Raw genomic sequence first — 23,438 nt, forward strand, 5'->3', positions numbered from 1 at the left:
GTTCTGCTATTGCAATGATGTGTAACCGAAGAAAGATAACACGAGGGGGCACAGAATACCAACTGGGATGGATCCCGAGGTAAATGTGGCTTACCAGTGAACCTCCGGGTGTTCATCATAAATACTGTGTCTCAGAAGTTTCTGTCCATGACTGATGCAACCCAAAAAAGCAACTCTGCCTAGAAGGCCAGCATCCCAGAGTCGCCTCTTCACTGTTGACGTTGAGACTGGTGTTTTGCGGGTACTATTTAATGAAGCTGCCAGTTGAGGACTTGAGGCGTTTGTTTCTCAAACTAGACACACTAATGTACTTGTCCTCTTGCTCAGTTGTGCACCAGGGCCTGCCACTCTTTCTATTCTGGTTAGAGACAGTTTGCACTGTTCTGTGAAGGGAGTAGTACACAGCGTTGTACAAGATCTTATCTTCTCTCCCTCACTAGCTTTAAGCACCAGCTGTCAGAGCAGCTCACAGATCACTGCACCTGTACATAGCCCATCTATAATTTAGCCCAAACAACTCCCTCTTCCCCTACTGTATTTATTTATTTATTTTGCTCCTTTGCACCCCATTATTTCTACTTTGCACTTTCTTCCACTACAAATCTACCATTCCAGTGTTTTACTTGCTATATTGTATTTACTTTGCCACCATGGCCTTTTTTGCCTTTACCTCCCTTCTCACCTCATTTGCTCACATTGTATATAGACTTATTTTTCTACTGTATTATTGACTGTATGTTTGTTTTACTCCATGTGTAACTCTGTTGTTGTATGTGTCGAACTGCTTTGCTTTATCTTGGCCAGGTCGCAATTGTAAATGAGAACTTGTTCTCAACTTGCCTACCTGGTTAAATAAAGGTGAAATAAAAAAAAATACATCTTCAGTTTCTTGGCAGTTTCTCACATGGAATATCCTTCATTTCTCAGAACAAGAATAGACTGACGAGTGTCAGAAGAAAGTGCTTTGTTTCTGGCCATTTTGAGCCTGTAATCAAACCCACAAATGCTGATACTCAACTAGTCTAAAGAAGGACAGTTTTATTGCTTCTTTAATTAGAACAACAGTTTTCAGCTGTCCTAACATAAATGCAAAAGGGTTTTCTAATGATCAATTAGCCTTTTAAAATGAAAAACTTGGATTAGCTAACACAACGTGCAATTGGAACACAGGAGTGATGGTTGCTGATAATGGGCCTCTGTACGCCTCCATAGATATTCCATAAAGAATCTGCCGTTTCTAGCTACAATAGTCATTTACAACATTAATAGTGTCTACACTATTTCTGATCAATGTGATGTTATTTTAATGGACAAAAAGAGCTTTTCTTTAAAAAACAAGGACATTTCTAAGTGACTCCAAACTTTTGAACAGTAGTGTACATATACGGATACAAACAGGCAGGCAGGCAATTTCAAAGATTCTACTGCTTTACAGTTCATATAAAGAAATCAGTCAATTAAAATGATTTAATTAGGCCCTAATCTATGGATTTCACATGACTGGGCAGGGGTGCAGCCATGGGTGGGCCTTGGAGGGTATAGGCCCACTCATGTGACAGCCAGGCACACCCACTGGGCAGCCAGGCCCAGCCAATAAGAATGAGTTTTACCCCACAAAAGGTCTTTAATACAGACATGAAACATGGGACTAACACTTTACATGTTGCGTTTACATTTTTGTTCATTAATATAGATGTATAGTGATCTACAGTTGAAGTCGGAGGTTTACATACACCTTAGCCAAGTACATTTAAACTAAAAGTTTTTCACAATTCCTGACATTTAATCCTAGTAAATATTCCCTGTCTTCGGTCAGTTAGGATTACCACTTTTTTTATTTTAAGAATGTGAAATGTCAGAATAATAGCAGAGAGAAGGATTTATTTCAGCTTTTATTTCTTTCATCGCATTCCCAGTGGGTCAGAAGTGTACATACACTCCATTAGTATTTGGTAGCATTGATAACAACATTGGTCAAACGTTTCAGGTAGCCTTCCACAATCTTCCCACAATAAGTTGGATGAATTTTGGCCCATTCCTCCTGACAAAGCTGGTGTAACTGAGTCAGGTTTGTAGGCCTCCTAGCTCGCACACTCTTTTTCAGTTCTGCCCACAAATGTTCTATAGTATTGAGGTCATGGCTTTGGGATGGCCACTCCAATACCTTGACTTTGTTGTCCTTAAGCCATTTTGCCACAACTTTGGAAGTTTGCTTGGGGTCATTGTCCATTTGGAAGACCCATTTGTGACCAAGCTTTAACTTCCTGACTGATGTCTTGAGATGATGCTTCAATATATCCACATAATTTTCCTACCTCATGATGCCATCTATTTTGTGAAGTGCACCAGTCCCTCCTGCAGCAAAGCAGCCCCACAACATGATGCTGCCACCCCCATGCTTCTCGGTTGGGATGGTGTTCTTTGGCTTTTTCATCCAAACATAACGATGGTCATTATGGCCAAACAGTTATATTTTTGTTTCATCAGACCAGAGGACATTTCTCCAAAAAGTACGATTTTTGTCCCCATGTGCAGTTGCAAACCGTAGTCAGGCTTTTTTATGGTGGTTTTGGAGCAGTGACTTCTTCCTTGCGAAGCAGCCTTTGAGGTTATGTCGATATAGGAATCGTTTTACAGTGGATATAGATACTTTTGTACCCATTTCCTCCAGCATCTTCACAAGGTCCTTTGCAGTTGTTCTTGGATTGATTATCACTTTTTGCACCAAAGTACATTCATCTCTAGGAGACAGAATGCGTCTCCTTCCTGAGCGGTTTGACGGCTGCGTGGTCCCATGGTGTTTATACTTGCGTACTATTGTTTGTACAGATGAACATGGTACCTTCAGGCGTTTGGAAATTGCTCCCAAGGATGAACCAGGCTTGTGGAGGTAGATTTTCCCATGATGTCAAGCAAAGAGGCACTGAGTTTGAAGGTAGGCCTTGAAATATATCCACAGGTAGACCTCCAATTGCCTCAAATGATGTCAATTAGTCTATCAGAAGCTTCGAAAGCCATGACGTCGTTTTATGAAATTTTCCAAGCGTTTAAAGGCACAGTCAACTTAGTGTATGTAAACTTCTGACCCACTGGAATTGTGAATTATAAGTGAAATAATCTATCTGTAAACAATTGTTGGAAAAATTACTTGTATCATGCACGAAGTAGATGTCCTAACCGACTTGCCAAAAATATAGTATGTTAACAAGAAATTTGTGGAGTGGTTGAAAAACTAATTTTAATGACTCCAACCTAAGTGTATGTAAACTTCCGACTTCAACTGTATAAGAGATCTTAAAACATATCTTTTTAGCTTTGCTTTTCCTTCGGGTGCTTTTTAGTCATTCAGTTTTTGTCACTCTTTTTAGTTTTTATTCTTATGTTTGTTGTGTAGTAAATATTTCAGCTCAGCCCTGTGAAGCACATTTTATTGCATTCCATGTCTGAAATGAGCTGTATAAATAAAGCTTGATTTGACTTTTTGTCTGTGAATAAACCCGGGTTGGTCTTTCTATCTAAACCATAGCAACACTCTCTATACATGTATTGTCATATGTACCCTGTTGGTTTTATTTGCTTTTCAGTTCTAAGCAGTATCTTGCGTAATGCTCTTGGGGAAATCATTCAGATCACTGTTTTTTGATTATTCTGGAGGTCTGAAATTCAGTTACAGCAATCAAGATTTTATGCCATCTTAAAGCTGTGTCCGTCTGTCAATCCTGATTCCTAGACATAACACGCAATCTGCCCAGCGTTCATATAAAGCCACCTATACAGGAACAAGGGCCAGTGTCGTTTCTGAGCTCTAGGGAAAGAGAACTGGTCATTTAGAAATACCCAGAAATAGACTGGCCATAGGGCATTTCAGGCAAATGCAAGATAGGCAGGTCTGTCAGCCCAGTGGTCCTGTGTACATTTGTTTAAAGAAATCATTTGCGCGGTATTATCGTTATTTGACTAATAATGGGGGGCCTCTCGAAAACAAATGGGCCCTTGTGCTGGAAATGTTAGAAATGCTCATTTCTGGTTCCAGTCTGTCTCTGGCAATACCATAGGATTATTGTTGCAGAATACAATGATCTTATTGCAGATCATTTGTTTCCGGAGACTGCAGTATTACATTCTTTTCAATTCTATTGTTTAGAATGTCTCTGTCTGAGCTGCTCTGACCTAAATTCTTTGTTTGGGTGTTACAGCGGATTCCACTGGAACACATTCTCTCTACACTACTTACAAAGACTATGAGCTGATGTTCCACGTGTCCACACTGCTCCCCTACACCCCCAACAACAGACAACAGGTGAGTGGACACTGGAAGTCTATGGGTATCTGTTAGCATGCTAGCAACGCTACCTCTAACTTCCTTCATACTGGATACGGATGCATAACATTTTTAGCCACGAGTTCATCTGACTCTGGAGAAGTAGCTAAAAGGCCTCATTGCCAACATCCCAAAGTATCCCTTTAAAGCAGCTCTAGTCAATCTGTGTCCACCCACAGTGGGCCCCCAACATTTGTGTAAGTAATCTGAGAGATTGGTCTTGGCAAATGTCACTGCCACTGAGGTATTTGAATATTGTTGTAACTGCCCTTAAAGCCAGATTTTGGAGTGCCACTTCAAAAGAGCAATTTAACACTTTTTGATAATTAACAAAAATATCTAGTAGGTCAGTTTTTTTTTTTAAATTAAGGGCTGAATCTCAACTTGAAATGTGCACATAACCAGTGGTGGAAAAAGTTCCCAATTGTCATACTTGAGTAAAAATAAAGATACCTTAATATAAAATGACTCAAGTGAAAGTCACCCAGTAAAATACTACTTCAGTAAAAGTATTAAATATACTTAAGTATCAAAGTAAATGTAATTTCAAAAATATACCTAAGTATCAAAAGTAAAAGTACAATAATTTCTAATTCCTTATATTAAAACCTCTTACGACAAGAGTTTGACAATAGCCAGTGAAAAATCAGAGCGCCATATTCAAAACCACAAATCGAATCATTTCTATTTCTCAAACATAGGACTATTTTACACCATTTTATAGATACACTTCTCCTGAATCGAACCACGTTGTCCGATTTCAAAAAGGCTTTACAGCGAAAGCAAAACATTAGATTATGTTAGGAGAGTACATCGACACAAATAACCACACAGCCATTTTCCAAGCAACTAGCATGCATCACATATACCCAAAACACAGCTAAATGCAGCACTAACCTTTGACGATCTTCATCAGATGACACTCCTAGGACATCATGTTACACAATAAAAAAAATTGTTCGATAAAGTTCATATTTATATATAAAAACAGCATTTTACATTGGCGCGTGACGTTCAGAAAATATTTTCCCTCAAATACTGCCGGTGAATCAGCGCCACAATTTACAAAAATACTTGTCTAAACGTTGATAAAATATTAAACTGTCATTCAAAGAATTATAGATGAACATCTCCTTTATGCTAACGCTGTGAAAGATTTCAGAAAAGCTTCACGAGGAAAGCACTTTTTGCAATAATCTGAGTACTGAGCTCAGAAAAATACACTAGGCTATACAGACAGCCGCCATTTTGGAGTCATCTAAATTCTAAATTGCATTAGAAATATTCCCTTACCTTTGATGATCTTCATCAGAAGGCACTTCCAGGAATCCCAGGTCCACAATAAATGTTGTTTTGTTCGATAAACTCCATAATTTATGTCCAAATAACTCCTTGTTGTTCGCGCGTTCAGTTCAGCGACTCCAAATGTAGGAAGCGCGTGGACAATGTCACGACGAAAATTTAAAAAAAGTTGTATTTACGTTCGTTCAAACGTTGTAAAACATCAATCTTTAGGGCCTTTAGAACGTGAAGATTCAGTAATATTTCAACCGGACGGTTCCTGTGTCTTGAAAAATGTTTTGGAACAGAGGATCCTCGTGAACGCGCACCAATGAAGTGATGTCCTTCCCTGAAAGACCAACTTCCCCACCTTCTCATTCAGTCTCTGTTCATCGTAGACGCCTCAAACAACTTTGTAAAGACTGTTGACATCTAGTGGAAGCCTTAGGAAGTGCACAATTATTACTACGTCACTGTGTTCAATAGGAAACGACTTGAAGAGAGCCCATGCATCCAGATTTCCACTTCCTGGTAGGATTTCTCTCAGGTTTTTGCTTGCCATATGAGTTCTGTTATACTCACAGACATCATTCAAACAGTTTTAGAAACTTTGGAGTGTTTTCTATCCAAATCTACTAATAATATGCATATCCTAGCTTCTGAGATTGAGTAGCAGGCAGTTTAATATGGGCACATATTTTTTCCGAAATTGTCAATACTGCCCCCTATCCTTAAAGAGCTGTAAGAAGTTAAGCAAACCAGGTGGTGCCATTTTCTTGTTTTTTTATATACGGAAAGCCAGGGGCACACTCCAACGCTCAGGCATCATTCACAAATGAAGCATGTGTGTTTAGTGAGTCCGCCAGATCAGAGGCAGTAGGGATGACCAGGGATGTTCTCTTGATAAGCGTGTGAATTGGACCATTTTCCTGTCCTGTTAAGCATTCAAATTATAACGAGTACTTTTGGCTGTCAAGGAAAATGTATGGAGTAAATAGTACATTATTTTCTTTAGGAATGTAGTAAAGTAAAAGTTGTCAAAAATATAAATAGTAAAGTACAGATACCCCCAAAAACTACTTAAGTAGTATTTCAACATTTTTTTACTTAAGTACTTTACACCACTGCACATAACCCTCGAGTTAATTTCCGCGGTGCCGCGACACTCTAATTAGCATAATAAAAAAATCCCCATCAAAATCCGTCTAAGATAGTTGCATCTATTTTATTGTGTGGGTTTAACTGCCATCCTGGTACCAGTTAAAAAAATGTATTAAAGTATATATGGAAATAGTTTAGTGCCCAAATAATTGGGTTAAATATGTGCAAAAATAATAAAATAGTTTCCTGATCTTATATCACTCAGATATAGGATAGACACTTCAAAACAAACTTACTTTTTTTTACTATCTAAAAAGGATCTGTTTTTACATGTATGAAGCTGTTATCAATGTATTTCTATCGGCTAAGTTCAGTAAGCCCAGATTCAATGTTTCATCAAATACTGTTTTAATATTTTGGGGGGATACCTAAAGGGGTTCTAAAATTCTAAATCAAATGGCTTGATATGATCATCTTAAAACAATTCCATATGTTAGCTTAGTAAACCCCCCCCCCCCCCCCAGAAACTCAAGTCAAGCTCACATTTTTTAAGCTGCTGTGAAAAATATTTTTTTAAATCACTTATGTTAATGAAGTTAACTCTAAATGCAATCCTTTTTTTTCGTCATTATAGTGATCATTATCATGAACATTTCTTATAGTTTCTACCCCTTTACAACAACCGGTAGCTTGACATGTTGATCCTTTAGTCACAATCTGCTCTCCAATATTAGAAATTGGACTCATTTTCAGAGTTGCTCATAATTTTCCCCAGTCAGTGACTTGTTAATTGGAAATTATATTTCTGGAGATGTTGCCACGACAACAATTTCGCATGCACTCCTCAATTCAATTCCCCACTCTGCTTGGTGTCTGTGAATATGCCTGGGTGGGTCTTTCTATCTAGACCATAGCAACACCCCTTATAAATGAATTGTCACGTGCACCATGTTGATTCTATTTGCTTTGCAGTTGTAAGCAGTATCTTACGTAGAGCTCTTGGGAACAGCATTCAGATCAGTTTTTTTTAAGTTAATGGACTATTCTGGAGGTCTGAAATTAAGTCACAGCAATAAAGATTTTAGGCCATCTTAAAGCTGTGACCATCTGGCAATCCTGATTCCTGGACATATGCCGCAAACTGCCCAGCGTTCATAGAAAGCCACCTATAGAGGAACGAGGGCCAGTGTCTTTCTGAGCTTTCCGTAATTAGAACGGGCCAAGTGTCTTGGGCTTCGCATGTGTCTTGGGCCTTGATTATTAGGATTTGAAGTTTCATTCCTCCCCTGGGATCCCATTTGATTTCTGAGATTAGCCGTAAGCCCCCCCAAGGTCGGCAGAGGCTCTGCCACTACTTGAGCCCCTTGATCCAGCCAATTCCACCCCTCATCCCGTTTGTTTACCACCTACACCACGGGACTTAACAGATTATGGCCTCCTGGTGAGGAGGCTATCGCCCTGTTAGAAACCCCTGCACCCTAGCCACTGCCTTTAGCACTTCTGTTGATTGGCAAGGATATGAGAGGTATAAGCAATATGACAGTACTGTAGCTCCCACAGGCCCTCTGATAGACTCCAAATAAACATGTTTTACTGTCCTCCATATCCTTTCCTAGACCACTTAACAGCTTGACTTGTGTTCTAGAATGGGATAGATTTCCATCATTTAGGTCTTCATCAGCCTTTGAGACCTTGTCCTAGTCTCTCATGTACTGTAAGGGCATTTACTTTTCTGAATTCTAATGTGCTTTTTCTTTTCCGTTTCCTTTTCTTGCCATTTAGCTACTGAGGAAGAGGCACATTGGAAATGACATCGTCACCGTCATCTTCCAGGAACCTGGTGCTCTTCCCTTCACTCCCAAAAACATTCGCTCACACTTCCAGCACGTGTTCATCATCGTCAGAGTCCACAACCCTTGCACAGAAAATGTTTGCTACAGGTGAGCAAAGCGGACCGCCGATACTTCTAAAATACCTGGTGTGAGAGATGTGTAAAGCTGGAATCAATTAACTTGCATTGATTCAAGCATTCATATACCTAAGGGCCCAATTTCAATAAGGCTGGAATCCAAACATTATAAGAAGTACCTCTATTAATGATTGTTGAATCAAGTGTCAACTCCCTCCATCGCTAACGTTCAGTCCCTGGACAATAAAGTAGACAAGCTTAGGGCTAGGATCTCTTTCCAGAGAGACATCAGGGACTGTATAACATAGTCTTTTTTTTTACAGAATCATGACTATGCGGATATATTGTCCATTCAGCCAGCAGGGTTCTCTGTCTATCGTACATTCAAAAAAAGAAGAAAGTTTCATGATCAACAGCTGTGTGATTGTGGTAACGTTCTCCCAATCTGGAATACCTCACCATCAAATGCCGACCGCATTACCTCCCAAAATACATTTATTCGGTCATTGTCATTGCCGTGTATATTCCCCCTCAAGCCGACACTGCGACGGCTCTCAAGGAACTACACTTTTCTATGTGCAAACTGGAAACCGCTTATCCTGAGGCCGCATTTATTGTAGCTGGGGACTTTAATAAAGGAAATCTGAGGAAAACGCTACCGAAATTCAATCAACACATCTCCTGTGCTACATGCGCAACACGGACCGTGGATCATTGCTACTCTCCCTTTTGGGGCTGGCTACAAGGCCATCCCCCTCCCTCCCTTCGGCAAATTAGACCACACCTCTCTTCTGCTCCTGCCCACCTATAGGCAAAACGGGTACAGGAAGCTCCCGTGGTATGGACTGCTCAATGTTGGTCTGACCAATCGAAATCTATGCTTCAAGATTGTTTTGATCACGCGGACCTGGAAATATTCCGGGTCGCCTCTGAGTATAGTAGTATTGACGTACACACTGACTCGGAGACTGGGTTCATAAGGAAGTGCATAGAGGATGTTGTCCCACTGTGACGATTAGAACTCATCTAAACCAAAAATCGTGGATAGATTGCATCATTCGCACAAAACTAAAAGTGTGAACCATCGCATTTAACCATGGCAAGGTGACTGGGAATGTGGACCTGTACAAGCAGACCAGCTATGACCTCAGTAACGCAATCAAGAGGCAAAACAACATTAGACAGTGAAGTTGCATTAAACTGCTCCGACATGAGACATATGTGGCAGGGACTCCAGACAATCACGGATTATGAAGGGAAAGCCAGCCACGTTGTGGACACCTACGCCTCGCTCCTGGACGAGCTAAACACTTTTGCCGCTTCGAGGAAAACAACACAGAGCTGCCGATATAGCTACCGAAGCCCACCAGGACTCTGTGCTTTCGTCCTCCGTGGCTGACGTAAGTAAGTAATTGAAGCGTGTTAACCCTTGCAAGGCTGCCAGGGCCACGTCCTCAAAGCAGACCAGCTGGCTCAAGTTTTTACAGACATATTTCATCTCCATATCCCAGTCTGTTGTACCCACTTGCATCAAGATGTTCACCGTTGTTCCTGTACCCAATAAAGCAAAGGTAATTGAACTAAATATCTATCACCCCATAGCACTCACTTCTGTCATCATGATGTGCTTTGAGAGACAAGTTAAGGATCATATCACCTCTACCTTAGCTGACACCAAAAGTTTGGACACACCTACTCATTCCAGGGTTTTTCTTTATTTTTACTATTTTCTACATTGTAAAATAATTGTGAAGACATCAAAACTATGAAATAACACATATGGAATCATATAGTAACCAAACAAGTGTTAAACATTTCATATTTGAGATTCTTCAAAGTAGCCACCCTTTGATGACAGCTTTGCACACTCTTGGCATTCTCTTAACAAGCTTTATGAGGTAGTCACCTGGAATGCATTTCAATTAACAGGTGTGCCTTGTTAATTTGTGGAATTTCTTTCCTTAATGCGTTTGAGCCAATCAGTTGTGTTGTGACAAGGTAGGGGTGGTTTTACAGAAGATTGGCCTATTTGGTAAAATACCAAGTGCATATTATGGCAAGAACAGCTCAAATAAGCAAAGTGAAATGACAGTCCATTACTTTAAGGCATGAAGGTCAGTCAATATGGAAAATTTCAAGAACTTTGAAAGTTTCTTCAACTGCAGTCGTAAAAACCATCAAGCGCTATGATGAAACTGGCTCTCATGAGGACCGCCACAGGAAAGGAAGACCCAGAGTTACCTCTGCTGCAGAGGATATGTTCATTTGCGTTACCAGCCTCAGAAATTGCAGCCCAAATAAATGCTTCACAGAGTTCAAGTAACAGACACATCTCAACATCAACTGTTCAGAATAGACCTGCGTGAATCAGGCCTTCATGGTCGAATTGCTCCAAAAGAAACCACTACTAAAGGACACCAATAATTAGAAGAGGCTAGCTTGAGCCAAGAAAGACGAGCAATGGACATTAGAGCAATGGACATTAAACTGTCCTTTGGTCTGATGGGTACAAATTTGAGATTTTTGTTTCCAACCGCCTTGTCTTTGTGAGACGCAGAATAGGTGAACAGATTATCTCCGCAACTTTGGGTGGCTAAGATGTTTAACACTTTTTTGGTTACTGCATGATTCCATATGGGTTATTTCATAGTTTTGATGGCTTCAAGAGGGCCACCATTGTTCCTGTTCCCAAGAAAGCTAAGGTAACTGAGCTAAATGACTATCGCCCCGTGGCACTCACTTCCGTCATCATGAAGTGCTTTGAGAGACTAGTCAAGGACCATATCACCTCCACTCTACCTGACACCCTAGACCCACTCCAATTTGCTTACCACCCCAATAGGTCCACAGACGACGCAATCACACTGCACACTGCCCTAATCCATTTGGATAAGAGGAATACCTATGTAAGAATGCTGTTCATCGATTACAGCTCAGCATTTAACACCATAGTACCCTCCAAACTCGTCATTAAGCTCGAGACCCTGGGTCTCGACCCCGCGCTGTGCAACTGGATCCTGGACTTCCTGATGGGCCGCCCCCAGGTGGTGAGGGAAGGAAACAACATCTCCACCCCGCTGATCCTCAACACTGGGGCCCCACAAGGGTGTGTTCTCAGCCCTCTCCTGTACTCCCTGTTCACCCATGACTGCGTGGCCATGCACGCCTCCAACTCAATCATCAAGTTTGCAGACAACACTACAGTGGTAGGCTTGATTACCAACAACGACGAGATGGCCTTCAGGGAGGAGGTGAGGGCCCTCGGAGTGTGGTGTCAGGAAAATAACCTCAAACTCAACGTCAACAAAACAAAGGAGATGATCATGGACTTCAGGAAACAGCAGAGGGAGCACTCCCCCATCCACATCGACGGCCGCAGTGGAGAAGGTGAAAAGTACACGTTCCTCAGCGTACACATCACGGACAGCCTGAAATGGTCCCTTCACACAGAGAGCGTGGTGAAGAAGAAGCAACAGTGCCTCTTCAACTTCAGGAGGCTGAAGAAACTCCGCTTGGTCCCTAAAGGAATCCGCATGCTTCCCAGACGAAAGTTCAGAAGAGTTTGTGCATATATTATGACAACATTTAGTTATTTTTTAGTTGGTTTTGGACCTCGGTACGGGTTTTTTCAGCTGTTCGTGAACACATTTTTCTCGGGGCCAGCCGAAGTCTACGCCCCTTTGTCCGTGATTGGTCAACTGTAGGAATTCTTCAATAAAGTATTTGTCATTTGATGAGAAATGACTTGTTTATATGCAAATTTGTTCATTGAGAAATATTGCACCAAACATTTTAGTTGCTCAATTCTACACCTAACTAAAGATCTCCTCAGCAAAAACGTCAAAATTCATGACTGATTTCTTGAGTTACCTTAGATTAGTTCTGACTATTTTGAGGAATAACTATAACTGGCTACGGCGTCTCAAATAGGACAAACATGACTTGGTGCTTTTTTTCTCGTTTTTCAAGAGAAGGTCTTTAAGGGAGTATGCGAACACTCTCGTTTGCCTAGCCGACTTAGGCCGAACTGAAACATGCTGACACCTTTAGACCCTCAGAAACTTCTACAGATGCACCATTGTGAGCATCCTGTCAGGCTGTATCACCGCATGGTATGGCAATTTCACCACCCGCAACTGCAGGGCTCTCCAGAGGGTGGTGCAGTCAGCACCGGGGGCACACTGCCTGCCCTCCAGGACATCTACAGCACCCGGTGTCACAGGAATGCCAAGAAGATCATCAAGGACCTCAGCCACCCAAGCCACAGCCTGTTCATGCCGCTACCATCTTGAAGGCAGAGACCGTACAGGTGCATCAAACCTGGGACCGAGACACTGCTTAGGCATTGAACACTGGTCACTTTAATAATGTTTACATACTGTTTTACCCACTTTATATGTACAGTGCATTTGTAAAGTTTTCGGACCCCTTTTTCCACATTTTGTTACGTTACAGCCTTATTATAAAATGTATCAAATGAATTGTTTTCCTCATCAAGCTACACACAATAATCCATAATAATGAAGCGCAAACAGGTTTTTAGGAATCTTTGCAAATTTAAACAAATAAATAAACAGATCGCAAAAGGTTTGAATAATTATGTAAATAAGCCATGAGACTTGAAATTGAGCTCAGGTGCATCCTGTTTCCATTGATCATCCTTGATGTTTTTACAACTTGATTGGATTCCACCTGTGGCAAATTCAATTGATTGGACATGATTTGGAAAGGCGCACACCTGTCTATAAGGTCCCACAGTTGACAGTGCATGGCAGAGCAAAAACCAAGCAATGAAGCTGAAGAAATTGTCTGTAGAGCTCCAAGACAAGATAGTGTTGAGGTACAGATCTGGGGAAGGGTACCAAAAAAATGTCTGCAACATTGAAGATCCCCAAGGACACAGTGGCCTCCATCATTCTTAAATGGAAGAAGATTGGAATCACTAAGACTCTTCCTAAAGCTGGCCGCTCGGCCAGACTGAGCAATCGGGGGAGAAGAGCCTTGGTCAGGGAGGTGACCAAGAACCCAATGCTCACTCTGACAGAGCTCCAGAGTTCCTCTGTGGGGATGGGAGAACTTTCCAGAATGACATCTCTGCACACTCCACCAATCAGGCCTCTATGGTGGCCAGATGGAAGCCACTCCTCAGTAAAAGGCACTGGACAGCCCACTTGGAGTTTGCCAAAAGGCACCTAAAGGCTCTCAGACTACGAGAAACAAGATGCCCTGGTCTGATGAAACCAAGATTGAACTCTTTGGCCTAAATGCCAAGAGTCACGTCTGGAGGAAACCTGCCACCATCCCTAGGGTGAGGTGTGATGGCAGCATCATGCTGTGGGGATGTTTTCAGCGGCAGGGACTGGGAGACAAGTCAGGATTTGAGGGTAGGATGAACGGCGCAAAGTACAGTGAGATCCTTGATGAAAACCTGCTCCAGAACGCTCAGGACCTCTGACTGGGGCGAAGATTCACCTTCCAATAGGACAACGACCTTAAGCACACAGCCAAGACCATGCAGGAGTGGCTTCTGGACAATTCTCTTAATATCCTTGAGTGACACAGCCAGATCCTGGACTTGAATATGATCGAACATCTCTGGAAAGACCTGAAAATAGCTCTGCAGCAACGCTCCCCATCCAACCTGACAGCGCTTGAGAGGATCTGGAGAGAAGAATGGGAGAAACTCCCCAAATACAGATGTGCCAAGCTTGTAGCTTCAAACCCAAGAAGACTCAAGGCTGTAATCGCTGCCAAAAGTGCTTTAATAATGCTTCAAAAAGTACTAAGGGTCTGAATACTTATGTAAATGTGATATTTGTTTTTTACTTTTAATAAATAAAAATGTGTGAACCTGTTTTTGCTTTGTCATTATGGGGTATTGTGTGTAGATTGATAAGGGAAAAAATAAGGATGTAACAAAATTTGGAAAAAGTCAAGGGGTCTGAATACTTTCCAAATGCACTCAATATACTGTATTCTAGTCATGGCTCAACCTATACATCTACTGCTGGACGATACTGTCCATACTGCCTTTACACCATTATATGTGTATATACATATGTGTGTGTATATATATTTATATTCCAGTCTCTCACATTGCTTGTTATTTTTCTGGATTGTGTATTTTAAGTTTTTTAATTGCTTGCTATTACTGAACTGTTGGAGCTATATATACATATGTGTGTGTATATATACATATGTGTGTGTATATATATTTATATTCCAGTCTCTCACATTGCTTGTTATTTTTCTGGATTGTGTATTTTACGTTTTTTAATTGCTAGCTATTACTGAACTGTTGGAGCTAGATACACACAAGCATTTTGCTGCACCTGCGATATCTGCAAATCTGTGTTAGCGACCAATAAACTTTGATTTGATTTGGATATGCTGCTGTATGATTCAAATCCACTACAATTATTTCCGGCCCTTACTGTTAGAGGACCTGAGTCTTGAATCAGAATTCTGATCATACAGAAACATGAGTTGCTTGTCACTTCCTACACCACTGTGAGGGTTGAAATAATCTCTATTTGTTTAAACTAAAACCACACCTCTATTTATAATAGAGGCTTTTAAAATTAAGCTTGTGTAGTCAATTATATTCACGCAATGTAACAGCACTTTAGCTATCTAATATGACGTACAGTTGATCATGAAACCACTTGTTCTGCTCTTGTAATTGCCCTTTGGATTAGCAGAACAACAGTTTGTAACCTTTTCATTTCCAGGGAGTGGCTTTAATTCAAATCCCCCCCCAACAAATCTCTCTCAAATGTATTGTTTTGACCTGTTTGTGTTACTTATAAAATATGGTGATGGAAAATGACGGAGGGATTAAAATATCTGTTTGTCTTTATTTTAGTGTGGCAGTCACCAGATCTAAAGACGTGCCCGCCTTCGGTCCTCCCATCCCCCAGGGGGTGCTCTTCCCAAAGTCGGCCATGTTCCGGGACTTCCTTCTGGCCAAGATGATGAACGGTGAGAATGCGGTGCATAAGTCCGACAAGTTCCGCGCCATGGCCATGCGCACGCGCCAAGAGTACCTGAAAGATTTGGCCGAGAACTTTGTAAGTGCCAACCCCATGGACTCTTCAGCGGCCAAGTTCAGCTTCATCTCGTTGGGTGTCAAGAAGAAGGAGCGCAGCCGACCCCGGCGGAACGCCCACCTCCAGAGCTACGGGGCAGTCACTTGGGCCGTGGTGGCCCGGGACTTTGGCCAGTCGGCGGACATTGGCTGCCTGCTGGCCGTCTCCAATGAGTTTGTGGTGCTGATCGAAGAGGCGTCCAAGGAGGTGGTGTTCAACTGCTACTGCCGCGATGTCCTTGGTTGGAGCGCAACATCTGGGAGCGTCCGGCTCTTCTACGAGCGAGGCGAGTGTGTGGTGTTCTCCACGCAGGAAGGATGCTGGGACGATGTCCGGGAGATCATGCAGAGGTTGGAGGTAAGGAGGTTGTGTTAGGCTAAAAGACAACATAATTAAGTGCTACACATCCAGTACACAGGTTAAGCCTAATAATGGACTAAGCAGTATTTTCAATTAAAATCTTTCATTGAGAATGATATTTAGTCCAGGCTTAATTTGTGTCCGGGAAACCACGCCTCGGTGTCAGTCCTTTAAACCAGGGGTCGCCAATCGGACCCACAAGGAACATATCTAATTCATCGTCTCCAAGTATTTACTGAAGACTAGGTTTAGTTGATCACTTGAATTGGGTTTGGGTTTGTTACCGCTTGGCTGTACCCACACTGGCCCAGAGAGAAGATTGGCAACTTCTGCCTGAGACATACACTACCGTTCAAAAGTTTAGGGTCCTTGTTTTTGAAAGAAAAGCACTTTTTTTTTTGTCCATTAAAATAACATCAAATTGATCAAAAATACAGTGTAGACATGATTAATGTTGTAAATGACTATTGTAGCTGGAAACAGCTGATTTTTTTTAATGGAATATCTACATAGGCGTACAGAGGCCCATTTATCAGCAACCATCACTCCTGTGTTCCAATGTCACATTGTGTTAGCTAATCCAAGTTTATCATTTTAAAAGGCTAATTGATCATTAGAAAACCCTTTTGCAATTATGTTAGCACAGCTGAAAACTGTTCTCATTAAAAAGCAATAAAACTGGCCTTCTTTAGACTAGTTGAGTATCTGGAGCATCAGCAGCATTTGTGGGTTTGATTACAGGCTCAAAATGGCCAGAAACTATTAACTTTATTCTGAAACTCATCAGTCTATTCTTGTTCTGAGAAATGAAGTCTATTCCATGCGAGAAATTGCCAAGAAACTGAAGAGCTCATACAACGCTATCATTACATCACATTACATTTACGTCATTTAGCAGACGCTCTTATCCAGAGCGACTTACAAATTGGTGCATTCAACTTATGATATCCAGTGGAACAACCACTTTACAATAGTACATCTATATCTTTTTTGGGGGGGGGAGGGTTAGGAGGATTACTTAATCCTATCCCAGGTATTCCTTAAAGAGGTGGGGTTTCAGGTGTCTCCGGAAGGTGGTGATTGACTCCGCTGTCCTGGCGTCGTGAGGGAGCTTGTTCCACCATTGGGGTGCCAGAGCAGCGAACAGTTTTGACTGGGCTGAGCGGGAACTGTGCTTCCGCAGAGGTAGGGAGGCGAGCAGGCCAGAGGTGGATGAAAGCAGTGCCCTTCTTTGGGTGTAGGGACTGATCAGAGCCTGAAGGTACGGAGGTGCCGTTCCCCTCACAGCTCCGTAGGCAAGCACCATGGTCTTGTAGCAGATGCGAGCTTCAACTGGAAGCCAGTGGAGTGTGCGGAGGAGTGGGGTGAGGATTGAGCAGAGGGAAGAGATGATAGGATGGAAGAGGAGAGAGTAGCAGGAGAGAGAGAGCGAAGGTTGCGACGGCGCAATACCATCTGAGGAGGGGCAGAGTGAGTAGTGTTGGAGGAGAGCGAGAGGGAAAAGGATACAAGGTAGTGGTCGGAGACTTGGAGGGGAGTTGCAGTGAGATTAGTGGAAGAACAGCATCTAGTAAAGATGAGGTCAAGCGTATTGCCTGCCTTGTGAGTAGGGGGGGACGGTGAGAGAGTGAGGTCAAAAGAGGAGAGGAGTGGAAAGAAGGAGGCAGAGAGAAATGAGTCAAAGGTAGGGAGGTTAAAGTCACCCAGAATTGTGAGGGGTGAGCCATCCTCAGGAAAGGAACTTATCAAGGCGTCAAGCTCATTGATGAACTCTCCAAGGGAACCTGGAGGGCGATAAATGATAAGGATGTTAAGCTTGAATGGGCTAGTGACTGTGACAGCATGGAATTCAAAGGAGGAGATAGACAGATGGGTCAGGGGAGAAAGAGAGAATGTCCACTTGGGAGAGATGAGGATTCCAGTGCCACCACCCCGCTGACCAGATGCTCTCGTATGCGAGAACACGTGGTCAGACGAGGAGAGAGCAGTAGGAGTAGCAGTGTTTTCTGTGGTAATCCATGTTTCCCGTCAGCGCCAAGAAGTCGAGGGACTGGAGGGTAGCATAGGCTGAGATGAACTCTGCCTTGTTGGCCGCAGACCGGCAGTTCCAGAGGCTGCCGGAGACCTGGAATTCCACGTGGTTCGTGCGCGCTGGGACCACCAGGTTAGAGCGGCAGCGGCCATGTGGTGTGAAGCGTTTGTGTGACCTGTGCAGAGAGGAGAGAACAGGGATAGACAGACACATAGTTGACAGGCTACAGGAGAGGCTACACTAATGCAAAGGAGATTGGAATGAAAATTAACTAAACAACTGGGGAAGCGAGAGAGCAGGGCCTCCCTCACTAACCATTCACTGAAACACTCAAATATAACTTTTCCAACTTCAACTTTAGAAATTATAATTGATGTAAACTACAGTGGTTCAATGTTTCCAGGAATAGGCTCAAACTTAGTTTATTCAGCTAGATAACCCTAACCCTAACCCTAACCCTAACCCACCCAGTGCACCGTGTCCTATGACGCCGTAGCAAACTAGCATGCTAGCATCCAATAACACACGGTTAACACCAATACTTGGTTACAACAAACTACCAATGGATCATTCGTGTCCGTGTCTAGTTCCTTTCATAACGCAGAAGTAATTAAACGTTGGCTAGCTAACACAAAGTCAGTCCTGCTAGCTACACAAGTGGACTACACAACTCGAATGTTCAGAAAGTTAAGCTTACGTTGCAAAAATCTTATTGACAAAAAATTATACAGTACTGCTAGCTGGTAGAGTTGGCTAGCTAGCAGTGGCTGTGTTTACCTTTCTTTTATCTTTGACACAGAGACAACTATGTAGCTAGCTAACATTACAATAATCAAATCGTTCCATTGTAATGTATTTAGTTTCTACAGTACTGCTAGTTGGTAAAGTTGGCTAGCTAGCAGTGGCTGTGGTGTTGACGCCATTTGGAAAACGGCGCGAACGAACGAATACAGCTGGCTAGCTAACCTTGTTAGTTTCTCAAAGCTACACCTTCACCTTTAGCTGCACCTTTACCCTTGATGTAAAGACAACTATGTAGCTAGCTAGCTAACATTACACTAATCAAATCGTTCCATTGTAATGAAATGTAATATTACCCGCGGAGCGAAGTACAGTTAACTACTCACTCCAGCATCCGGTCCCAAAAAAACAAAAGTAATATGTACTACTCCCTTCACAGAACAGTGCAAACTGGCCCTAACCAGAATAGAAAGAGGAGTGGGAGGCCCCGGGTCACAACTGAGCAACAGGACAAGTACATTAGAGTGTCTAGTTTGAGAAAGAGACTCCTCAAGTCGTTCCTCAACTGGCAGCTTCATTAAATAATACCCGCAAAACGTCTCAACGTCAACAGTGAAGAGGCTACTCTGGGATGCTGGCCTTCTAGGCAGAGTTGCAAAGAAAAAGCCATATCTCAGACTGGCCAATAAAAATAAAAGATTAAGATGGGCAAAAGAACACAGACACTGGACAGAGGAACTCTGTCCAGACAGAGGAGACTGACAAGCTTCAGAAGAAAGGTCTTTGTTTCTGGCCATTTTGAGCCTGTAATCGAACCCAGAAATGCTGATGCTCCAGATACTCAACTAGTCTAAAGAAGGACAGTTTTATTGCTTCTTTAATCAGAACAACAGTTTTCAGCTGTGCTAACAAAATTGCAAAAGGGTTTTCTAATGATCAATTAGTCTTTTAAAATGAAAAACTTGGATCAGTTAACACGTGTCATTGGAACACAGGAGTGATGGTTGCTGATAATGGGCCTCTGTAAGCCTATGTAGATATTCCATTAAATATCTGCCATTTCCAGCTACATTAGTCATTTACAATTTGATATTTTAATGGACAAAACATTTGCTTTTCTTTCAAAAACAAGGACATTTCTTAGTGACCCCAAACTTTTGAACTGTAGTTTAATAATATCATAAGACACTTGCATAAAACCTTGTACCTCAGTATTTGGCTGCGTTTAGACAGGCAGCCCAATTCTGATATTTTTTCACTAATTGGTATTTTGACCAATCAGATCTGTAAAAGATCTGATGTGAAAAGATCTTGTTAAGTTAAATAGTTTACTATGGGTAAACACTGCAGTGAGAAGATTACTCAAGCCCTGGGAGCCGGCCCAAGTCACAGCAGTTTAGTCAGCAGATGTCCCCCATTATACCGACACTTTACCTCAGTCACAGAACAATATGTTTGTTGTTAGAAGTTACTGTTCTTGAATCACTGATGGTAATAAACGCCTGCCGAGGCATGTACTTTCCTCCTGCTTTTTTTTGCCTGGAATTGATTAAGTCATTTGGTTGATAATTGTGTTATTTAGAGTCGAGAGGTCGTATGGGGTCGGGTGTCCCTGAGCGTTCTGTCCCAGGCCCTTTTAATTTCAGTTAAATGGGATAATCCAAAGGTGTCTAAAGCCTCTGCTAGGGTTGTCACGATACCATTAGCCTCAGACGGCCAGGCTTTAAGACGCTAAAAAGGGGTGAAGAACTGGGGAGTCTGGATGAAAAATAGTGACACGTTGCCACTCTAAACAGAGATGTTTTTTTTTTTTACCTTTGGCATTGCGACGACCCTAATCTCTGCAGAGCTTGACATTGTGCGATTGGCTGGTTTATTCTGAAATTATCTAGGTATTTCTTCTGTTGTTGGCAAACTTTTTTGTCAAATCCCGTAACTGTTTCCTGCGCTTCAAGAGGCCAGCTCAGACCACTTTTGGACTATGTTTTGTTTTTGTTGCCAAGTTTGATTGAATGGAGCCCTTTAGTCTTTTCAACCAACTTTATCTTGGAAAGGGATAATGATTTAAGTTCTCATTGGCTTCGGTGCAATTTAAAGTTTTGTTTTTGTGTGGATTAGATCAAACCACAAAGTTGCTAATTACTGCCCCTCCATGAGGTTAACTGGGGTAAAGGTTGATCTACAGTAGGCCTTATAAGGTAATGCTCATAACTTATCAAAACAGTTGCCACCATGGATAAACCCTAATAAAGCCATTAGATCAGAGTAGGCTGGAATTGACTCTCTTGGTCATGTCGCCCTAGATTGTCACCCGGGGCTGCGAGACAGTGGAGATGACCCTCCGGCGGAACGGTCTGGGCCAGCTGGGATTCCACGTCAACTTCGAGGGCGTGGTGGCGGACGTGGAGCCTTTCGGCTTCGCCTGGCAGGTGGGTCTCCGTCCGGGCAGCCGGCTGATGGAGATCTGCAAGGTGGCTGTGGCCACACTATCCCACGAGCAGATGATCGACTTGCTGCGCACGTCCAACACAGTCAGCGTGGTCATCGTCCAGCCCCACGAAGACGGCACACCCAGGAGGTAGGTTAAACACCACCACCTTCTTTGCACTTAAACTAAGCTCTGTTTTATTCTTACACTGAACAACAATATAAACGCAACAATTTCAATGATTTTACTGAGTTACAGTTCATATAAAGAAATCAGTCAATTTAAATAAATTCATTAGGCCCTAATGTATCAAATCAAATGTATTTATATAGCCCTTCTTACATCAGCTGATATATCAAAGTGCTGTACAGAAACCCAGCCTAAAACCCCAAACAGCAAGCAATGCAGGTGTAGAAGCACGGTGGCTAGGAAAAACTCCCTAGAAAGGCCAAAACCTAGGAAGAAACCTAGAGAGGAACCAGGCTATGAGGGGTGGCCAGTCCTCTTCTGGCTGTGCCGGGTGGAGATTATAACAGAACATGGCCAAGATGTTCAAATGTTCATAGATGACCAGCATGGTCAAATAATAGTAATCACAGTGAACAGGTCAGGGTTCCATAGCCGCAGGCAGAACAGTTGAAACTGGAGCAGCAGCACGGCCAGGTGGACTGGGGACAACAAGGAGTCATCATGCCAGGCAGTCCTGAGGCATGGTCCTAGGGCCCAGGTCCTCCTTCTCCGAGAGAGAGAATTAGAGAGAGCATACTTAAATTCACACAGGACACAGGATAAGACAGGAGAAATACTCCAGATATAACAGACTGACCCTAGCCCCCCGACACATAAACTTCTGCAGCATAAATACTGGAGGCTGAGACAGGAGGGGTCAGGAGACACTGTGGCCCCATCCGATGATACCCCCGAACAGGGCCAAACAGGCATGATATAACCCCACCCACTTTGCCAAAGCACAGCCTCCACACCACTGGAGGGATATCTTCAGTCGCAAACTTACCATCCTGAGACAAGGCCGAGTATAGCCCACAAAGATCTCCGCCACGGCACAACCCAAGGGGGGGCGCCAACCCAGACAGGAAGACCACGTCAGTTACTCAACCCACTCAAGTGACGCACCCCTCCTAGGGACGGCATGGAAGAGCACTAGTAAGCCAGTGACTCAGCCCCTGTAATAGGGTTAGAGGCAGAGAATCCCAGTGGAGAGAGGGGAACCGGCTAGGCAGAGACAGCAAGGGCGATTCGTTGCTCCAGTGCCTTTCCGTTCACCTTCACACTCCTGGGCCAGTGGATTGTTTGGATTTCACATGACTGGGCAGGGGCGCAGCCATGGGAGGGCATAAGCCCACCCACCTGGGAGCCAGCCCCAGCCAATCAGAATTAGTTTTTCACAGCAAAAGGGCTTTATTACGTACATAAATACTCATCAGTTTCATCAGCTGTCCGGGTGGCTGGTTTCAGACGATCCCGCAGGTGAAGAAGTTGGATGTGGAGGTCCTGGGCTGCCGTGTTTACCCGTGGTCTGTGGTTGTGAGGCCGGTTGGACGTTCTCTAAAACGACATTGGAGAGGCGGCTTATGGTAGAGAAATTAACCTTCAATTCTCTGGCAACAGCTCTGGTGGACATTCCTTTAGTTAGCATGCTCCCTCAACTTGAGACATCTGTGGCATTGTGTTGTGACAAAACTGCACATTTTAGTGGCCTTTTGTTGTCCCTAGCACAAGGTGCATCTGTGTAATGATAATGCTGTTTAATCAGCTTCTTGATATGCCACATCTATCAGGTGGATGAATTATCTTGGAAAAGGAGAAATGCTCACTAACATGGATGCAAGCAAATTTGTGCATAAACTGAGAGAAATAAGCTTTTTGTGCATATGGAACATTAATAGGGTCTTTTATTTCAGCTCATGAAACATTGGACCAACACTTCACATGTTGCATTGATATTTTTGTTCAGTATATAATGAACTCAATCTTTAAAGGTTCAATCTGTAACTTTATTTTTCTCAAAAGGGCAGGGTTTGGGTCTTGGGGAATTTGTGGGGTGGTTGAAAAACGAGTTTTAATGACTCCAACCTAAGTGTATGTAAACTTCCAACTTCAACTGTATATAGTCAATCTTTATTTTTAGCTTTGCTTCTTGGATGTTTGTGTTTGTA

General features: G+C 42.7%; 1 protein-coding gene across 4 annotated transcripts in view; it reads left to right on the forward strand.

Annotated features, from left to right (window-relative positions):
• Positions 1-23,438, forward strand: part of LOC106585299 (signal-induced proliferation-associated 1-like protein 2) — a 128,018-nt gene that overhangs the window by 66,996 nt on the left and 37,584 nt on the right. For all 4 annotated transcript variants that reach the window (XM_014171403.3, XM_014171378.3, XM_014171399.3 and 1 more), the window contains exons 6-9: positions 4,197-4,300; positions 8,486-8,643; positions 15,478-16,057; positions 21,137-21,411. In XM_014171403.3, coding sequence (XP_014026878.1) covers positions 4,197-4,300; positions 8,486-8,643; positions 15,478-16,057; positions 21,137-21,411 — 1,117 coding nt within the window. The remainder of the gene's footprint in view (positions 1-4,196; positions 4,301-8,485; positions 8,644-15,477; positions 16,058-21,136; positions 21,412-23,438) is intronic.

The sequence above is a fragment of the Salmo salar genome, chromosome 02 (assembly GCF_965601325.2).
Source record: "Salmo salar chromosome 02, fSalSal1, whole genome shotgun sequence".
Taxonomy (NCBI): domain Eukaryota; kingdom Metazoa; phylum Chordata; class Actinopteri; order Salmoniformes; family Salmonidae; genus Salmo; species Salmo salar.